Source organism: Malurus melanocephalus, unplaced genomic scaffold, assembly GCF_030028575.1.
Source record: "Malurus melanocephalus ecotype Western Australia unplaced genomic scaffold, MMel_1.1 scaffold_743, whole genome shotgun sequence".
Taxonomy (NCBI): domain Eukaryota; kingdom Metazoa; phylum Chordata; class Aves; order Passeriformes; family Maluridae; genus Malurus; species Malurus melanocephalus.
The window spans coordinates 86543-103494 of NW_026623975.1; the positions used below are offsets into that span (position 1 = coordinate 86543).

General features: G+C 63.5%; 2 protein-coding genes across 4 annotated transcripts in view; one reads left to right on the forward strand and one right to left on the reverse strand.

Annotated features, from left to right (window-relative positions):
* LOC130584644 (digestive cysteine proteinase 2-like) overlaps positions 1 to 4905 on the reverse strand; it is a 5741-nt gene extending 836 nt beyond the window's left edge. The window contains exons 1-10 of the mRNA XM_057384757.1: positions 4758 to 4905; positions 3866 to 3925; positions 3550 to 3642; positions 3290 to 3462; positions 2411 to 2654; positions 2147 to 2339; positions 1857 to 2050; positions 1153 to 1244; positions 909 to 1070; positions 154 to 343 (exon numbers count right to left, since the gene is read on the reverse strand). Coding sequence (XP_057240740.1) covers positions 154 to 343; positions 909 to 1070; positions 1153 to 1244; positions 1857 to 2050; positions 2147 to 2339; positions 2411 to 2654; positions 3290 to 3462; positions 3550 to 3642; positions 3866 to 3925; positions 4758 to 4812 — 1456 coding nt within the window. The 5' untranslated portion in view covers positions 4813 to 4905. The remainder of the gene's footprint in view (positions 1 to 153; positions 344 to 908; positions 1071 to 1152; positions 1245 to 1856; positions 2051 to 2146; positions 2340 to 2410; positions 2655 to 3289; positions 3463 to 3549; positions 3643 to 3865; positions 3926 to 4757) is intronic.
* A 1908-nt stretch (positions 4906 to 6813) lies between these two features.
* Positions 6814 to 16686, forward strand: FGR (FGR proto-oncogene, Src family tyrosine kinase). 3 transcript variants are annotated; one of them, XM_057384755.1, is made up of 14 exons: positions 6814 to 6973; positions 10373 to 10432; positions 10635 to 10887; positions 11316 to 11418; positions 11679 to 11777; positions 11929 to 12032; positions 12097 to 12246; positions 13012 to 13176; positions 13505 to 13660; positions 14131 to 14310; positions 14414 to 14490; positions 14568 to 14721; positions 15583 to 15714; positions 15869 to 16686. In XM_057384755.1, the coding sequence occupies exons 3-14, from the start codon at positions 10647 to 10649 to the stop codon at positions 16075 to 16077; spliced, it is 1770 nt and encodes a 589-aa protein (XP_057240738.1). In that variant the 5' UTR covers positions 6814 to 6973; positions 10373 to 10432; positions 10635 to 10646; the 3' UTR covers positions 16078 to 16686. The 3 variants fall into 3 exon arrangements, with proteins under 3 accessions (XP_057240738.1, XP_057240736.1, XP_057240737.1); XM_057384753.1 differs by lacking the exon at positions 13505 to 13660; XM_057384754.1 differs by lacking the exon at positions 13012 to 13176.
* Positions 16687 to 16952: the final 266 nt, after the last annotated feature.

Consider the following 16952-nt stretch of genomic DNA (forward strand, 5'->3'; position numbering starts at 1 on the left):
GTCCCTGCTCCCAGAGCTACCCTCAGTGCTGCAGAGCACTTCAGGGCTCGTCCCCTCCACCCCTCCCTTGACCACAAGGATGGAASCCTGTGGTGCTCTGGCCTCTCCCCGGGTACCCAGGAGCTCCCGTGCCCGGTGTGCTGCCCGTCTCACCACACTTGGGCTCGTAGTAGATGCCGTTGGAGTAGAAGGAGAAGGTCTTGTGCGAGGCGTCGATGCTGACAGCCACGGGRCCGTGCTTGTAGATGGCAGCTTTGACTGCTGTGATGTTGCCCGAGGTGACGTTGACGTAGCCCGTGATCTTGGCCAGCATCTCAGACTGGTTGTAGTGGCACAAGCCATTCTACACATCCAGGGGACACACATTGTCATCAGGATCCCCAGGACCCCTCTCTGGGACCCTGCCCACCCTGCCTGGCYGTGCGGATGCAGGGAGTGATCTGGAATTTGGGCTATGAGATCATCCTGCCTCTGACCCCGCTGTCCTCCCAGGCCCAGGGTGTTGGGGATGTTTTCCCAATTGCTAAGGACACAACGCAGGGAGCTGGCTCTGCACCCRAAGCCCTGGAGGAGGGTGCTTGCCTGCGTCTTGCTGCCACATCCCTGTCCCCAGGCAGCTTTGCTCCATCCCCRGGTACTCCAGGGTATGGGGTGACCCATGGCGCCACACATGGGTGGAGGAATCTTGTCCCTGTTTTGCAAGAAGAGAAACTGAGGGATGGGGTGACAAAACCTCCTGGCTGAGCCCTGGAGCTTGGCTTTGACAGTTCTTTGAACCATGGAGCCATGGGGACAAGGTGACATTGTCATCCCCAGAGCCTGTCAGTGCCTCTGACATGTGCAGGGTCTCWCCACGGCTTTAAAGCCCAGGATGCTGGGAAGGATCAGGGACAAGGGGCCACCCTCACCTGTCCCTTGTACGTGCCGTAGGACTCGGTGCTGGCGATGCCCCCGTGCTTTTTGATCCACTCGTACGCGCGCCACTCCTCGCCCCCGTCRCAGGCGTAGTTCCCAAAGCCCCAGGAGCAGTCAATGAGCACTTGTTGGGACAGGGGGGTCAGCGTGCCGGTCTGCAGGATGGACACGGAGCAGGGATGGGGATGAGCACCCTCCAGCTGCCCCGACCCCCGTGGGGCACAGCCCTGCTCCCACCTTGAGGAACAGGGCGCCTTCCATGGCTCCCGTTGTAGCGAAGCTCCAGCACGACCCGCAGACAGCCTGGTCCTTCACGGGGGTGACGGCGCCTGGGGGCAACAGGGTGGGGATAAGAAACTGGGCTGGCACCGAGAGAAGGGAAACTGAGGCAGGAGTTGAGATCGAAAGGCAGCACAGCCAGGTCTTGGTGCTAATCAGGAAGTGGGGGAATACACCAGCAAAGCTGGGACCCCCACCCTGGGGTAGGGGCAAGCTCAGGGGGTGTCATTTCCAGCTGGGAGATGACATGGGACAAACCAGGTGTTGCTTCAGATGTCACATGTGTCCCTGAGGCAACAGAGAGGATTCAGGGTCAAGGTTTGACCCAGCTGCCCTTAACCATAGAATCGTGGAACCACAGAAACATAGAAACACAGAATCACAGAATGGTTTGAGTTGGAAGGGACCTCACAGCTGGGATCTCATTCCAGCCCCTGGTATGGGCAGGGACACCTTCCACCAGATCAGGTTGCTCCAGCCCCCCTTGATCCTGGCCTAGGCCCAGATTTGCTGTGTAGCCTGTCCCAGTGTCTCACCTACGTCCCAGATGYTCACCCCGAGGGGCAGCACAGCCCCACAGGCTGCTCAGGATGGTGCTGGAGAGTGGGGGAGTTGTGTGGGACGCAGCATTCACTGCCAGAGCACCCCGACCCCACACGTACCGTACATGCGCCAGTCGAGGCTCTCGGGCAGGATGATGCCAGCGTAGAGCTCGCTGGGGAAGGGCAGCCCGTTGTTGGGGACTCTGCTGGGACGGCGGCCCCTCAGGGCTGCCAGCTCCTGCGGCGTGCGGTCAGCCAGGTGGTTCAGGGCCAGCGTGTAGGACAGCGCGGCGCGGTTCCGGGAGTGCACAAACCTGTCACCGTGGTGGGGACAGCAGCTGGCACTGCCACCGCCTGCTCGCTGTGAGCGGCACCCCGATGTGAGGATCATCCTCCCCCAGCTGCCGTACCTCATGTTGTGCACGAAGATGCTCTGCCTGTGCTCCAGCTCCCACGCCGAGCGGTATCTCCGCCCCATCCGCCGGCGGTASTCGTGGAACACCCGGTGTGCCCAGGGCTGGTGCCGTCCCACCAGGTCTTCCATGGGGTTTGCCAGCACCCGATGCTCTGCCACGCTCCCCGGCAGCACTCCACACTTGGTCTCTGGGGACCAAAGAGGGGACATTGTCAGCCCGAGCCCCGCGGGCAGGACGGGGTGGCCCTCCCTGACTCACCGTTGATGGGGAGCTCGAAGATGGACGGGGGGTAGCTGTTGTCAAAGTCAGTGTAGGCGATTTCGTACTTGTCATAGTGAGACCCCAGCAGGCTGTTGTACCCCCGCATCTCATAGTGCACAGGGGCCACCCCACAGCTGGAGTTGGTGACCCACAGAGTGTAGATGTTCTTCTTCTGTGCCCAGCGGGTGACGTTCTGCCACACGGCGCAGTAGCGGCCCTCGTAGTACTCCTCCCGCAGGAACTGGGGGGACACGGTCTCAGGGAGGGGACCCCAACCTTCCCCAGGCTCCCTGCTGCCCACCAGCCCCTCGCACAGCCCGGTGCACACAGCGGGCTCTGGATCCTGTGAGCACACAGCCATGTGGGGGATGCAAATCCAGGCAAGGCTTTGGGGCACAACACAGGGCAGAACGCCCTGGTCTGGCTCAGCGGTGCCCTGGGAACGCTCACTGTGCACAACACTCTGTGCACCCATAGTGGGGGTCTGGCTGCACCACTTCTCCAAAAACCTCARCACATTCCAGGTTTTCCCTGCATGTTTCCAAGCTCTTGCCTTGCAGGCACGTGCCCAGCTCGGTGACAGCCTCATAACCTGCTGTCCCCTCTGCTCACGTGCTGTGCCCAGCCCTGACGCCGGCTGAGCTGCCATGCACAGACTTGCCCAAACCGTGCCGAAACGCCGCTGTTTGTGTGGGATGTGTCGTGTCCTAACACGGCTGCTGGAGTTGGGAAAGGAGCCAKTCCGGCCCCAATCCGGGTGGGGAARTGACCCTCCCTGCGCCCTGGGGTGCGGGGATGTGTCCTGGCCTGTCCCAGCACCCCCTCCCACAGCCCAGCCATGCTCTGCAGGCAGCTCCAGGCTCTGATGTTTCCCACCTTAAAGCCCCTCATGCTGGGGAAGACGCTCTGAGCAGTGACCACGTCCTCCTCGGAGCCGGGCAGCTGGAAACATTTCCTGGCGTTCACCTCCTTCTCAGTGGTCTCTGGTGTGATCTTGTACCTCATCCCGTAGGGCTTCACYGCTGCCAGCTGGTAGGTTATCACCTGCCCTGTGCCAGGAAAAGGGAAACTGAGGCACGGGAGTCCTGCCAGYGCAGGGCTGGCACAGCTGGAGCAGGTGGGTGCCCAGCTCCTACCTCCATAATACTGGATGCGGCTCTTGTTCCCCGTCAGGTTGTACCAGGCTTCGAAGGGCTCCTCGATCTCGGCGTAGGGCAGTTTAATGACTCCTGTGAGCCCCGGCACAGGACACAGATCAGCCCCAAAGCCTCAGCACTCCCACAGCCCTCCCCAAACCTCCCAGTCTGCACACCCACAGCTGCCCAAGCCACTGCCCATGGCTGATGGGTCAGGGAGAGGCACTCRGCCCRTTTGGCACTGGGACAGCCCYGGTCCTGCCTKGTGCTGAGCATCCTCTGCTCCCCCAGCACAGGGGCTGCAGGGTCCCGTTACCTCGGACGTGGTAGATGGAGCCAAACTGAGGGGGCGGGCGGGACACTCCATGGTCGTGTCCTGGAAGGCAGAGAGGGGCAGGTGAGGGTGTGAGTCCTGTCCGGCTGAGCTGGGGATGGCGGCTGCCAAGCCAAGCCAAGCCAAGCCAAGCCAAGCCAGTGCTCCCCTTCCCCGCAGCCTGGGGCTTTCCTGCGCGGCCAAAAGAACTTCCTGAGCTCATCCAGAGGTGCATCCAAGGGACACTGAGGCACGGACACCCTCCCCGGGTCAGCACCACGCCACAGCCTTCCATAACCCTGGAGTACCACACTGTTGCACCCCCAGGGAACCGCAGTTCCTGGGACGGCTGTTGGGGTGATGGCCCAGTGTCACACCCAGCACTGGTGGCCTTGGCCAGCAGCAGACYTGCCCCCTAACCCTCAGAGAGGTGGGGACGGGCCCATGACGCTGTCTCTGCCATCCACAGACGGTGTCAGGCTTGGGGGAGCAGCGACGGGTCCGGCCACCCCCAACCCTGCTCGGCTTCATGGACACCCAGAAAGAGAGTCCCACAGGGACATGGTCACTCTGCCACCCCCGTGCCCTCCCACCTGGCTGCCCTGCCTTCTTRGGTTAAACCCCTTGGTTTAAAGCTTTAATTTCATTTTATTTTCATGCCCCCCAGCCCCACCAAGCCCTCAAGGCACATCCCCCCCCGTCCTCTTTTCCACCCACCCAGCCGTGTCTTGGAGGAACTGCAAATTTTGGGACCCAACAAGCAACAAAACCACTTCTCCAGTCCCCAACTTCCTCCGCAGTGCAGCGGGAGGAGAGCTGGTGGGGTGTCCCCATCTCCCTCCCGTGCCCGGGGTGTCCCCAGCAGGGCCAGGGCCAGGGTGGGGGTCCCACTCACCCCGGACGGTGACGCAGAGCGCAGCGGCCCCGAGCCAGCGCAGCAGAGCACCCATGGCAGCCCCGGCTCACCCGGCACGGTGCCCCGCTTTAACCGGAGCCAGCGGCGGCCAAACCCGGCAGAGCCAATGCAGGATCGGGGCCCTCCCCGGAGGAGGGAAGGAACAGCATCGGGCGGTGCCTGTGCGGGACGGGCACCCCGGGTGCTCAATGGGGACAGCGTGTCTCGGCACGGCCCCGCCGGGGGAGATGGAGCAACGCCGCTGCTGCGAGGGACGGGATGCAGGATGAGCCCCAAAGTGCCTCAAGCAGCATTTGGGTGGTGCTGCTTTGGGTCTCTGGAGGACGCCCCCCAAGCCGGGGTCAGCCAGGCTTCCTTCCCTGAAGGGGGGATYGTCACCCGCTCCCTTCTGCGCCTGCAAGGGACAAATGGGCAGTGGGTGCTTGGGGCTGCTCCCGCGGTGGGAGGGGGGAGATCCTCGGGTGAAGAGAATCCTAGCGAGGCCCAGAGACCCCCCAAAGCCCCCAAATACAGGATTTAAGGGGAGCTGTGCTCCCTTTAAATCCCTAAAGGATGAGTGAGAAGGTGGCAAGTTAAGGTGACAGTCTGGGGACATTCACCAGCCCTTACCCCACCGTGAGAACAGGAAACACTGAAGCCAGACTCACTGTCACCTCAGGAAGAGGTCACCTCATGAGCGTTAACCTCAGGGTGAGGAGGAGGAGGAGGAGGAGGAAGGCTCTGGAGAGACGGGGAAGGATCCCACTCCTGCCCAGCTGTATGGGAGGAACGGGGTGGCAGAGCAGGACAAAGCCAGCTCCAGGCTGGAGCACAGCCAGACCCCCCTGCCCTGCTGGGCACCTCCATGCCCCTCTGGAGAACAGACCCATCAGCAGGGAGGGGAGCACCAAAAACATTGCCATCCCCCGGGGTGGAGGGTGGGTTGGGGGCTGTGCAGGGTGGGGCTCTGTGGAGTTGTGAGGTGGGGGAGGGTCCGTCTGGGGAGGGGTGGCTTCTCCACACCCCTGATTTACACTGGGTGTTCCTCCAGGGAGGGACCCCAACAAAAACCCCTTGGTTTGGTCAGGGTCCCGTAAGTCTGAGGTGCTCTCTGCAGGTGGGTGCCTCAGTGACCCGGGCTGGGAGCCCAGGAGGGCTCAGAGCGGGTGCAGGAGAGCTAAGACAGAGTGCAGGATCACACAGGGTGCTGGGGGCTCAGGCAGGGGGCTCAGGCAGGGTTCTGGGGGGTTACCCCTCTCCCAGAGCTCACTGAACTCTGTGTCTGGGTGTGACCGATGCCGAATCTTGGGGCCATCCCATCAGTAGCTTTATCTGGACAAGGGGTAAATAAGGGGTCTGACGTGTGCTGGGCAATCCATGGACACGGGAGCTGCTTCCCATGCTGGGGGGACATTTGGGACCCCCGTGTAACACAACCCGGAGCCACCACCGGCCATTCCCGGGGCAGGGTGGGCTCTCGGTGCCCCTCCAGACCCTGCCCTCCCTCCGAGAGCTGTGCCGGCGGGACGGGGGATGCTGTGTGTGTCCTGCCAGCAGACGGGACGCTGTTCCTGCCCCTCTCTGCGTGCAGTTTGATGTCCCTTTGCTGTTGCCTTCCTCGGGGGGCTCAGGGAGATTTTGCGGATCCTGGCACAAGCTGGGTCTGCACACACGSCCCGTAAATCCCAGCAGGCAGAGCCAGGGAGTCCCCGCCAGGCTCTTCTCGGGCTGCTGGGGACCAGAGAGCCCCTGATGCCAGCCTGTTGCCCGCTGTGCCCCTCCACGGGCGGGCAGGCGGTGGTGCCCAGGCTGGCTCTGCCGAGGTGTCCGGGGGCGATCGGGGGCGATCGGGGGGGATCCGGAGGGGATCCGGGGGGGATCCGGGGGGGATCCGGGGGGGATCTGAGGGGATCCGGGGGCGATCGGGGGGGATCCGGAGGGGATCCGGGGGGGATCCGGGGGGGATCCGGCAGCCACCCCGGCTGGGCTGGCTGGTACGATGAACCATCGCTGGGAGCGCGGGGAGGAAGGGGGGGCGAGGGGAGGGGAAGCTCTTGCTCGGCTGCCAGAGCCGCCGAAGAGACAGGGGAAGCTCAGGGCCGGGCGCTCCCGCTCTCCCACGCCCCCGGCCCACGCCCCCGGCGCCGGGTGAAGCGGGGGCTGCCAGCCGGGGGTCCCGTCGGGGGTCCATGCCAGCCGGAGCAGGAGCGCTGACGGTAGGAGGGATGCATGCTCTGTGTGGCGCAGGGTGGTGGGGACTCCCCCTGGAAGAGCGGGCGGCTCTCCTGATCCCCTTGCCGGGTTCTGCTCGGACATGTCCCCTCCAAGTGTGGGGTGGCTCTGGGGCCCGGTGGCACAGACAGAGGTTCCCGTGACACTGTGGGCTCTGTTGGGGGCTGCCCTCACTGTGCCCTCGCTACTCCCCTGGGAAATGTCCGGGGTGTGGGAGAGACCCCCGTCCCCGCCATGCTGGGGGCTGTGCTGTGCTGTGTGTGAGGATCTGGGGACACGCAGCAGCTCCAGCTCCCCGTGCCGGCGCTCACCAGCGCTCACGCTACGTCGGGGAGCCCGCGGAGCGCGCTGTGCCCTCCCCCTCGCTGTGCCGGACCCCTCGCTGGGGAGGGGACACAGCTSTGCCCCGTCCCTGCAGGTGCCATGGGGTGCCAGCCCAGCCAGAGCTCTGGGGCTGTCCAAGGCTCAGCTCTCCGTGGCTGGGGCTGGGGGAACTGCGGGGGGCTCAGGCCCTGCTGGAGCGGATGCTCCCCCACTCCCTGCAGCTCTGCTTAGTCCCCGATCCTTGGTGTGTCCCAAGGAGGGACAGGAACTCGCTGCTTCCTGCCCTGCACAATTCCCTCCCCACCCCGCTCCTCCTGGGACATTGTATTTGGAGCCCTGGCCAGCTCCCTCCCTCCRCCCCTGCAGCCCCTTGGATCCGGGAATTGCTCCTCTTCCAGCGGAAATCCTGCTTTCCCAGCCAGCGATGGGGCTGGAAGGCTGGGGAAGGGGGGTCCCTCTCTCCTGGGCAGCTCCTGCCAGGTTGKGGGGCAAGGGGACCCCCTGCCATGGGCCTGGTGACTGACAGGTGGGCTTTTGGGGSTGGCAGGTCCTTCATTTTACATCCCAGGGACCAGCCCTGCTTGTGAGCATGCAGAGGGTGAGGTGTCATCCCTCCTTACCCTCCTTGTTCCCCCACTGGGAGCGACTGGGTGCTCACCAGGCTCTGGGTGAACTGGGGTGACTGGAACTGCCACCAGCATGATCTGGGTGGGYCCGGGGCTGGGGGCAGGGGAAGGGGCAGGGACCAGCCACGATCTGCCATCCTGCTGAACAAGGAGCAGATGGGGGGACGGATGTGGCCTCTTCTCCCGTCCCCAGGTCTGTGCTCCTGGACATGGAATGGGAACACAGCTCCCAGTTCTGTGTCCRTATGAGCCCACCTTCCCCTCCAGCTGCCTCATGCCTCAGTTTCCCTGCGGGAGCAGGGAGCTCCAGGGCTGCAGGGTAACAGAGGAACCCTGGCAGCCCAGGCTGGGCTGTGCAGCCCTCTCGGTTCCTCATCCCAGGGACAGCGTGCTGGTCACTGCAGGGCTGTTCAGGGTGATGGTGTGGGACAAGGCATGGGGGGATTCAAGATACCCAGGGGGCTGCAGCCCCATTGTGATCCCTCCTTGGCTGTCACCATCCCCTGGGCTTGAGGTCCTGCCAGTCCTTTGGCCCCCTGAAAGGCACAGAGCCATCCTCTTCCTCCCCCTCCTCCCCCACACCACGCTCCTGCTGCTTCCTCTTCCCACTGCAGAGGTGTTGTCAGAGTTCCTCTGGTGGCTGTCCCCTGCCCAGGGGAGTCGTGGCCCCCTCAGCCTGGCAAATGCCACCACAGAATGTCCCCACAGCACGAGAGGAATGGAGGCAGGGAACAGAGGTGACCCCAGGGGACCCCAGCACTGCGGGTGACACGGGGGATGCACTGGTGTGTGTAGGGACCTCGTGCCCTGTGCAGGAGCTGGGGCTGAGCTGTGCCACGTCCCAGGGCTCAGGGAAGCAGATGGAAGGGCAGTCAGGGGTGAGGCTGCTCGTGGCCAGCCTGCCCGGTGGGATGGGGGTGCCGGGTGTCAGCGGGGCGGGGGCTGGCAGCTCAGCTGCCTCTGCTGCTGCTGGAGCCGGGGTGCCAAAGGCTCAGTGGCCATCTGCTCTCTGGCTCTAAGCAGTTCCTTTTTGGAGGGCTGGAGCCAGCACACACCATGGGACACGGTGCCAGAGGTGTCCCCTCCCCATGGACGGTGTGAGGGGACGGCTCTGGGGCCACTCAGGGGGTTTGGGGTGCACAGGGGAGGGAAGCCTGGGTGCAGCGCTGCTGTACAACCCCTGAACCCTCGATGCTGTGRTACTGGAACGTGCTCCTTGACAGCCCCGTCCCTGCTGGCAGCTCCACTGCCTGCTCAGCACTGAAATTCAGCAAAATGGGAAGTTTCTGAACATGGTGGATGGGTGATTCCCACAGAGAGGGACAGGGTTTGTGGGAACTCGGGTTGTTTGTCAGGTGAAATAGCCTCTCATTGTCAGCAAGAATAAAATCCCCAACCAGCCACGTTTGCTTGGATTTGGCAACACTACCCTGTCGGCAACGGCCACAGCCTTACCACAGCCCTCATGTCGAAAGCAGAGATGGAAGGGTAGAGCCAGGCTCYTTGCACCCCTGCTGAGAGAGGAAAGGGAATCAATGGCCGTGATGGGGAAAACGGCCCTGAAACATCTCATCCAGCCCAAAACCTTTGTCTTCTTCTGCCCACTGGAGTGTGGAGGACAGGACACCTTGGTGCATCCTCGCTCTGCTCTCAACTGGAGACAGAGCAGCCTCGGGCATATTGCAGACTGGAGTGCTCTGCCAGTGCAAACTGGGCAGACTGGTGTGGGTGGGTGGCCAGCACCCCGGGCAGTGACAGAGATGGGGACACACTGGGTCCTTGCAGCCTTGGCTGGAGAGGTGCAATTTCCTCCCCTTCCTCCCCCTGTGTGACACCCTCTGAGCACGTGTGGCTGGAGGAGTCTGTGCTGACCGCAGCCATGTGAGTGGGGACCTCCCTCCCCAAAACACGCACTCCCCGCAAGCAGAGGTGTGGGGATGGGATGTTTCTGGGGCTCCTTYCCCCGGSCTGGCTCCCCTTCCCCCGGAGGGAYGKGAGTGGTGTGGCGAGGACATGGAGACAACAGCTCGCTCAAGGATGTGGTTTCAGCCCGCGCAGGGGTGTTGCAGCCCTCAGAGGAGTGTTGCAGCTTTGTGGGGGTGTTGCAGATCCTGCAGATCATTTTAGCTCGTGCAGGGGTGTTGCAGCCTGTGCAGGGGTGTTGTAACTCGTGCAGGGGTGTCGGAGCCGGCGGATCTTGCAGACCGTGTCAGGTGTTGCAGCCTGTGCAGGGCTGGTAGCGCCCAGGGCAGGGGTGTTACATCCTGTTCGGGGCTGTTTCAACCCATTCAGGGGTATTTTAGCACTCGACAGGAGTGTTTCAGTATGTGCAGGGGCGTTTCAGCCCTGGAAGGCTATTTCAGCCCGTGGCCAGGGTGTTTCACCCATGCAAAGGCGTTGCCCCGTGCCTGATGCCCTCCCTGGTGCCCACAGGTGCCTCTTGTCCTCCCTGAGGTGACATGAAGCAGCTGAAGTGACCCGCGAGCCGTCGCAGTGAGTGGAGCCGGGGGCAGCAGTGCCCTGGTCACAGCGGGTCCCTGACACGGGCAGTGCCCCCGGGGACCCCGCTGTCCCCCGAGCTGAGCCCCAGGGCGGGCAGGGCACCGCGGTGCCGCTGCCATGGGGCACACCCGAGTGCCCTGCCCGGGGCTCACCCGAGTGCCCTGCCCGGGGCTCACACCCCCTCTGTCCGCAGGCGCTGCCCACGATGGGCTGCGTGCCCTGCAAAGAGAGGGCGGCTGGCAAAGGGCAGCCGGGGGGCGACGGGCCCTCCCTGCAGCCCCCGGGCTCTCAGTACGACCCCGACCCCACGCAGCCAGGGGCCATCTTCACCCGCATCCCCGACTTCAACAACTTCCAGGGGCCGGCCCTGCCCTCGGCCCCGTCCTTCACAGGGCTGGGGGGCTTCACCTCCAACATGCTGCAAACATGGAGCGGGGGCATCACAGGTCAGTGGGGAGATGGGTGATGGGAGATGGGATATGGGAGTTGGGTGATGGGTGATGGGAAATGGGAGATGGGAGATGGGAGATGGGAGATGGGAGATGGGAGATGGGAAATGGGAGATGGGAGATGGGAAATGGGAGATGGGAAATGATAAATGGGAAATGGGTGATGGGAGATGGGAGATGGGAGATGGGAAATGGGAGATGGGAGATGGGTGATGGGAGATGGGAGATGGGAAATGGGAAATGGGAGATGGGAGATGGGAAATGGGAGATGGGAGATGGGAAATGGGAAATGGGAGATGGGAGATGGGAAATGGGAAATGGGAGATGGGATATGGGTGATGGGAGATGGGAGATGGGTGACAGGAGGGGTCCAGCTGCACCCCTGGGCTGTGCACTCTGCGGTCACTGTGCTCTCTGTGCTGCAGGTGGGGGGGTGACTCTCTTCATTGCCCTCTATGACTACGAGGCCAGGACGGAGGATGACCTGACATTCCAGAAAGGAGAGAAATTCCACATCATCAACAACACGTGAGCCCCCCGGACCTCCTGCCACCCCCAGCACCCCACAGCAGCCCCRGGAGGTGCCTCGAGTGCTCCCTGCAGTCCCCAGGCGGGCACCCAAGCTCTGCCTGGGCTCCACTGCTGGGTGTCAGGGCCATCTCATGAGCTGGGTGGGCTGAGGGACAGGAGGGTCTGGGGTGTGCAGGGTGAGGAGGCACTCGATGGCCGGCTCTGTCTGTCTGTCTGTCTGTCCCCACTCGTCCACATTCTCTGTTTTGCCGTGGCAGGGAGGGGGACTGGTGGGAGGCCAGGTCACTGAGCTCAGGTGCCACCGGCTACATCCCCAGCAACTACGTGGCCCCTGTGGACTCCATCCAGGCGGAAGAGTGAGTGGCTGGGGRAAGGATGGGGAGAGCCCCAGCCCCACTGCCAGGCCTGGCTGTCCCCGGGAGCCCTGGCAGCGCTGCGGTGCTGCTGTGGGGTTCTGTGGGTGCCCCTTGGGGGGCTCTCCCAGCGCTGAGCCCTCTACCATTGCAGGTGGTACTTTGGGAAGATCGGGCGCAAGGATGCGGAGCGGCAGCTCCTGTGCCACGGCAACTCCAGGGGCACCTTCCTCATTCGGGAGAGYGAGACAACGAAAGGTACGGGACAGGGAGGACACGGGGTGGTGCCCTGCATCCCGCCCTGACCCCCATCCCCACGCAGGTGCCTACTCCCTCTCCATCCGGGACTGGGATGAAGCCAAGGGAGACCACGTCAAGCACTATAAGATTCGGAAACTGGATAACGGGGGGTACTACATCACCACCCGCGCCCAGTTCGACACGGTGCAGCAGCTGGTCCAGCACTATGTGGGTAAGGTGGGGTGGGGGCACGAGAGGGGTGATGGGAGGGGTAGGGAAAGCCCAGAAGACCCTCYGGTAAGAGACTGGACCGACAGGGTTGATCTGGGGAGGGAGGGGGCTGTTCTGGTGGTTCTGGCATCAGCAGACTCCCTAAGGGTCCCCCCTTTTTCAGGGGGTCTGGGAGTTGCCAYGATCTCCGGTGGGTGGGCATCACCCCGTCCCTGGGTGCAGCTGGGGGCACTGGGGGTCCAGCCCAGCCGAGGGGCTGTCACTGGGGCGGGTGGAGGGGGTGCACGTGTATTTGGGGGTGATGGGGTCACACAGGAGCCTCGGTGATGCCTGGGGTGGTGGAAACGGGCACAGGGCTGCAGGGTCCGTGCCCAACTGACCCCTGTCCCTGTCCCTGTGCCACAGAGCGGGGACAGGGCTGCAGGGTCCCTGCCCACACTGACTCCTGTCCCTGTCCCGGTGTCACAGAGCGGGGACAGGGCTGCAGGGTCCCTGCCCACACTGACTCCTGTCCCTGTCCCGGTGTCACAGAGCGGGCAGTGCCCACTCTGACTCCTGTCCCTGTCCCTGTGCCACAGAGCGGGGACAGGGCTGCAGGCTCCGTGCCCAACTGACCCCTGTCCCTGTCCCGGTGTCACAGAGCGGGCACAGGGCTGCAGGGTCCCTGCCCACACTGACTCCTGTCCCTGTCCCGGTGCCACAGAGCGGGGACAGGGCTGCAGGGTCACTGCCCACACTGACTCCTGTCCCTGTCCCGGTGTCACAGAGCGGGCAGCGGGGCTGTGCTGCCGCCTGGCCATGCCGTGCCACAAGGGAACCCCCAAACTGGCCGACCTCTCAGTGAAAACCAAAGACGTGTGGGAGATCCCCCGCGAGTCCCTCCAGCTCCTCAAGAAGCTGGGCAATGGACAGTTCGGGGAAGTCTGGATGGGTAGGGCCCAGAGGGCAAGCCAGGGCTAGAGGCAGGGGGGACACGGGGTCACCCCCAGGCCTGGCACCCCTGCAGGAAATGCTCCTGCCTGCCAGGACAGCCTGACTGACACTCATTTGCCACAATGGGTGCCCCAAGATGCCCCACGTCACCTCTGCATGGGCAAACAGACCCCCATTGCAGACGGGACCACAAGACCAGGCTGGGGGTGCCACCTTTGTCATCCTCTTCCTCTGGCATCCTGTGCTCCCTCCACTCATGCATGCTGCCTTCATCCCATCACATCCCCTCCCTCCTGCTCCCTCCTGCCTGCCCCCATCCCCTGCAGAGTACAACGACGGGTTGTGCCATCTGCTCACCCACCCGTGCCCCACTATGAAGCCCCAGACCCTGGGATTAGCCAAGGATGCCTGGGAGATAGCACGGGAATCCATCACCCTTGACAAGAAACTCGGCATGGGCTGTTTTGGAGACGTGTGGATGGGTAAGGCTGGCCCGGCGGGTGGGAGGGGTGTGGGGGGCAGGAGGAGCCTTGTTCTGAGCTGGCAGGGAGCACCACAGGGTGTTGGTGGTACCCGCTGGTGTGGGCGAGATGGAAGCTTGGCCCAGAATCCGTGATGGGGTGAGGTTGGTGTTAGGAGAGAGCTCAGGGGAGCCTTTGGGTGAGGGGAGCCCCTTGTCCTGGGTGGGGATCACAAACCCCACCAAGGGATCCCTTCCTTGCCCTGCTCTGATTTCCTTGCCCCATCCGTCCATCCATCCATCCATCCATCCATCCATCCATCCATCCATCCATCCATCCATCCATCCATCCATCCATCCATCCATCCATCCATCCATCCCATATGCATGCAGGCATGCACCCACGCCCCCCTCCATCCCCGAGCCCTCCCTCCTGGCCCCAGCAGGGCTGGCTGTCCCCGGGCTCAGGGTGACTCCGTGTCCCCATGCCAGGCACGTGGAATGGCACCACGAAGGTGGCAGTGAAGACGCTGAAGCCGGGGACCATGTCCCCCGAGGCGTTCCTGGAGGAGGCGCAGATCATGAAGCGGCTGCGGCACGACAAGCTGGTGCAGCTCTACGCCGTGGTGTCGGAGGAGCCYATCTACATCGTCACCGAGTTCATGAGCCAGGGTGGGCAGGGGTACCCGCCTGGGCACGGTGCCGGGGCAGGGGCTCGCAGGGGAGGGCACCGTCGGGTTTGGGGGCACTTGGACGGGGATCTCTTCTGCTGCAGGCAGTTTGTTGGATTTCCTGAAGGATGGGGACGGCCGCTRCCTGAAGCTGCCCCAGCTGGTGGACATGGCTGCCCAGGTACTGGGAAATGCTGTAGGGTGGGGGTGACACCCAGGGGGTTACCTGGGGGGTCTTCACTGCCTCCTCCCCCTCAGATTGCGGCGGGCATGGCGTACATCGAGCGCATGAACTACATCCACCGCGACCTCCGCGCTGCCAACATCCTGGTGGGAGACAACCTCGTCTGCAAGATCGCTGACTTCGGCCTGGCTCGCCTCATCGAGGACGACGAGTACACGGCACGGCAGGGTGGGGACCTGCACTGCCCTCCCTGCTGCGTGCCACCCTCAGTGGATGTGGTCAGCCTGGGGCTGGGTGACCTGGTGACCTGGTGACCTGGGTGACCTGGGTGACATGGGTGATCTGGGTGACATGGGTGATCTGGGTGACCTGGGTGACCTGGGTGACATGGGTGACATGGGTGACCTGGTGATCTGGTGATCTGGGTGACCTGGGTGACATGGGTGATCTGGGTGACCTGGGTGATCTGGGTGACCTGGGTGACCTGGGTGACATGGGTGACATGGGTGATCTGGGTGACATGGGTGACATGGGTGACCTGGGTGACCTGGGTGATCTGGGTGACCTGGGTGACATGGGTGACATGGGTGACMTGGGTGACCTGGGTGATCTGGGTGACCTGGGTGACATGGGTGATCTGGGTGACATGGGTGACCTGGTGACCTGGGTGACCTGGGTGACCTGGGTGACCTGGTGACATGGGTGACCTGGGTGCTGGGCACCCCAAGCCATAGTGCACCAGGGAATGGGGATCCTGCGTGATGGGCACTCAGAATATTTAGAGTGATGGATAGCTTGGCTCACCCCTGGGTCAGTGTCCCAGAGGATGGGTGTCCCGGGGAATGGGCACCTCCAGGGGGTGAGTGCCTCAGGGAGCAGGTATTTTGGATAATGGACACCCCAAATGATGGGTACCCCAGGTACAGGGTGTTCACAGCGCAGGGTGCCTGGGGTGCTGGGTGTTCTGTGTGCCCCAGATGGAGGGGTTCATGGGTGCAGAGTGTCCCCAGTGTCCCCACTGGCTCGTCCTGTGGGCAGAGTGCCCTGGGTGTGGGTGCAGCCCCATGGCTCACCCGTGTCCCCTCRCAGGTGCCAAGTTCCCCATCAAGTGGACGGCTCCAGAGGCCGCTCTTTTTGGGAGGTTCACCATCAAGTCAGACGTCTGGTCCTTCGGCATCCTCCTGACAGAGCTGGTGACCAAAGGCCGKGTGCCCTACCCAGGTACAGCCCATGGGGCCGGGCACAGACAGGGCTGACCCTCCTGGGCAAGGCTTATCCACACCTCAACTGCCCCATCAGACAGACCAATCCTAAACCGGGCTCCTCCCCAAACCACCGCTGGGTGCCTCAGTTTCCCTCCTGTCCTTGTCCGCAGGGATGAACAACCGAGAGGTGCTGGAGCAGGTGGAGCGGGGGTACCGCATGCAGTGCCCGGGCAGCTGCCCCCCGTCCCTGCACGAGCTGATGSTGCAGTGCTGGAAGCGGGAGCCCGAGGAGCGCCCCACCTTCGAGTACCTGCAGTCCTTCCTCGAGGACTATTTCACTGCCACCGAGCCCCAGTACCAGCCTGGGGACAACCAGTGACCGGCAGCTGGCACCCCAGGAAGCTCTGGGGTGGCTTTGGGGTGAATCTCCCATTTGCTTTAGGGGGTTGTTGATTCCTTTGGCTGTGCCCCCCAAAGTGCCCGTTGTGGGGTGCTCAGGGTGCCCCAGGAATGACACGGGGCTTTGCACAGGGATGTTGGACTCGGAGAGGTGGCAAAGCTGTGCCCCCCAGGCCCTCCTTCCCCCACTCCCTTTATTGCCTTCACACCCAGCTTTGAGCCTGCGGGGCTTTGGCTGCAGGGAGGAGTGCGGGGTACCCCCTGAATGCCCCAAACACCCCCAGAGCCTCGGCAGGAGAGGGCTCAGGGGAAGCTCTCCATGCCAACCCCGATCTCCTCTGGGAACACAGCGGGGTGGGGTTCAGCCCCCAAACTCCTGGCACTGACCTGGGGGTGCTCACCTCAACCCTCCCTCCCTCTATAGGTYTTTAATTTATAAGGTTTCAGGTGCCTCCCCCAGCAGCCGCCAAGGGATCCCAGCATTTYGGGGACTCCCTTGTCCCCCTCACTCATCTCCTCTGCTTTACAGTAAAGTCCTGAAACCATGAACCTCTGCTGGCACTGGGAGCACAGGGGATCCGGGGGAGCACAGGGGGTCTGGGGGAGCACAGGGGGTCTGGGGGAGCACAGGGGGTCTGGGGGTCCCAGGCAGGGTGGGGTCAGGTCTGCACCCGGGGCTGGTCCCTGCTGGCCCTGGGGACAGGAGAAGGGTGTGGGAGTGTGGGATGGGGTCAGCTCCGCAGCAGGAATTTTGGGGGGACTGGGGGAAGGGGCTTTGGGGTCAATGTGAGTGCAATGGCTCTGCCTTCTGCCCCTGCAGGCACCCCCATTCTTGAGCGGGGTCCCCGTCCCGTG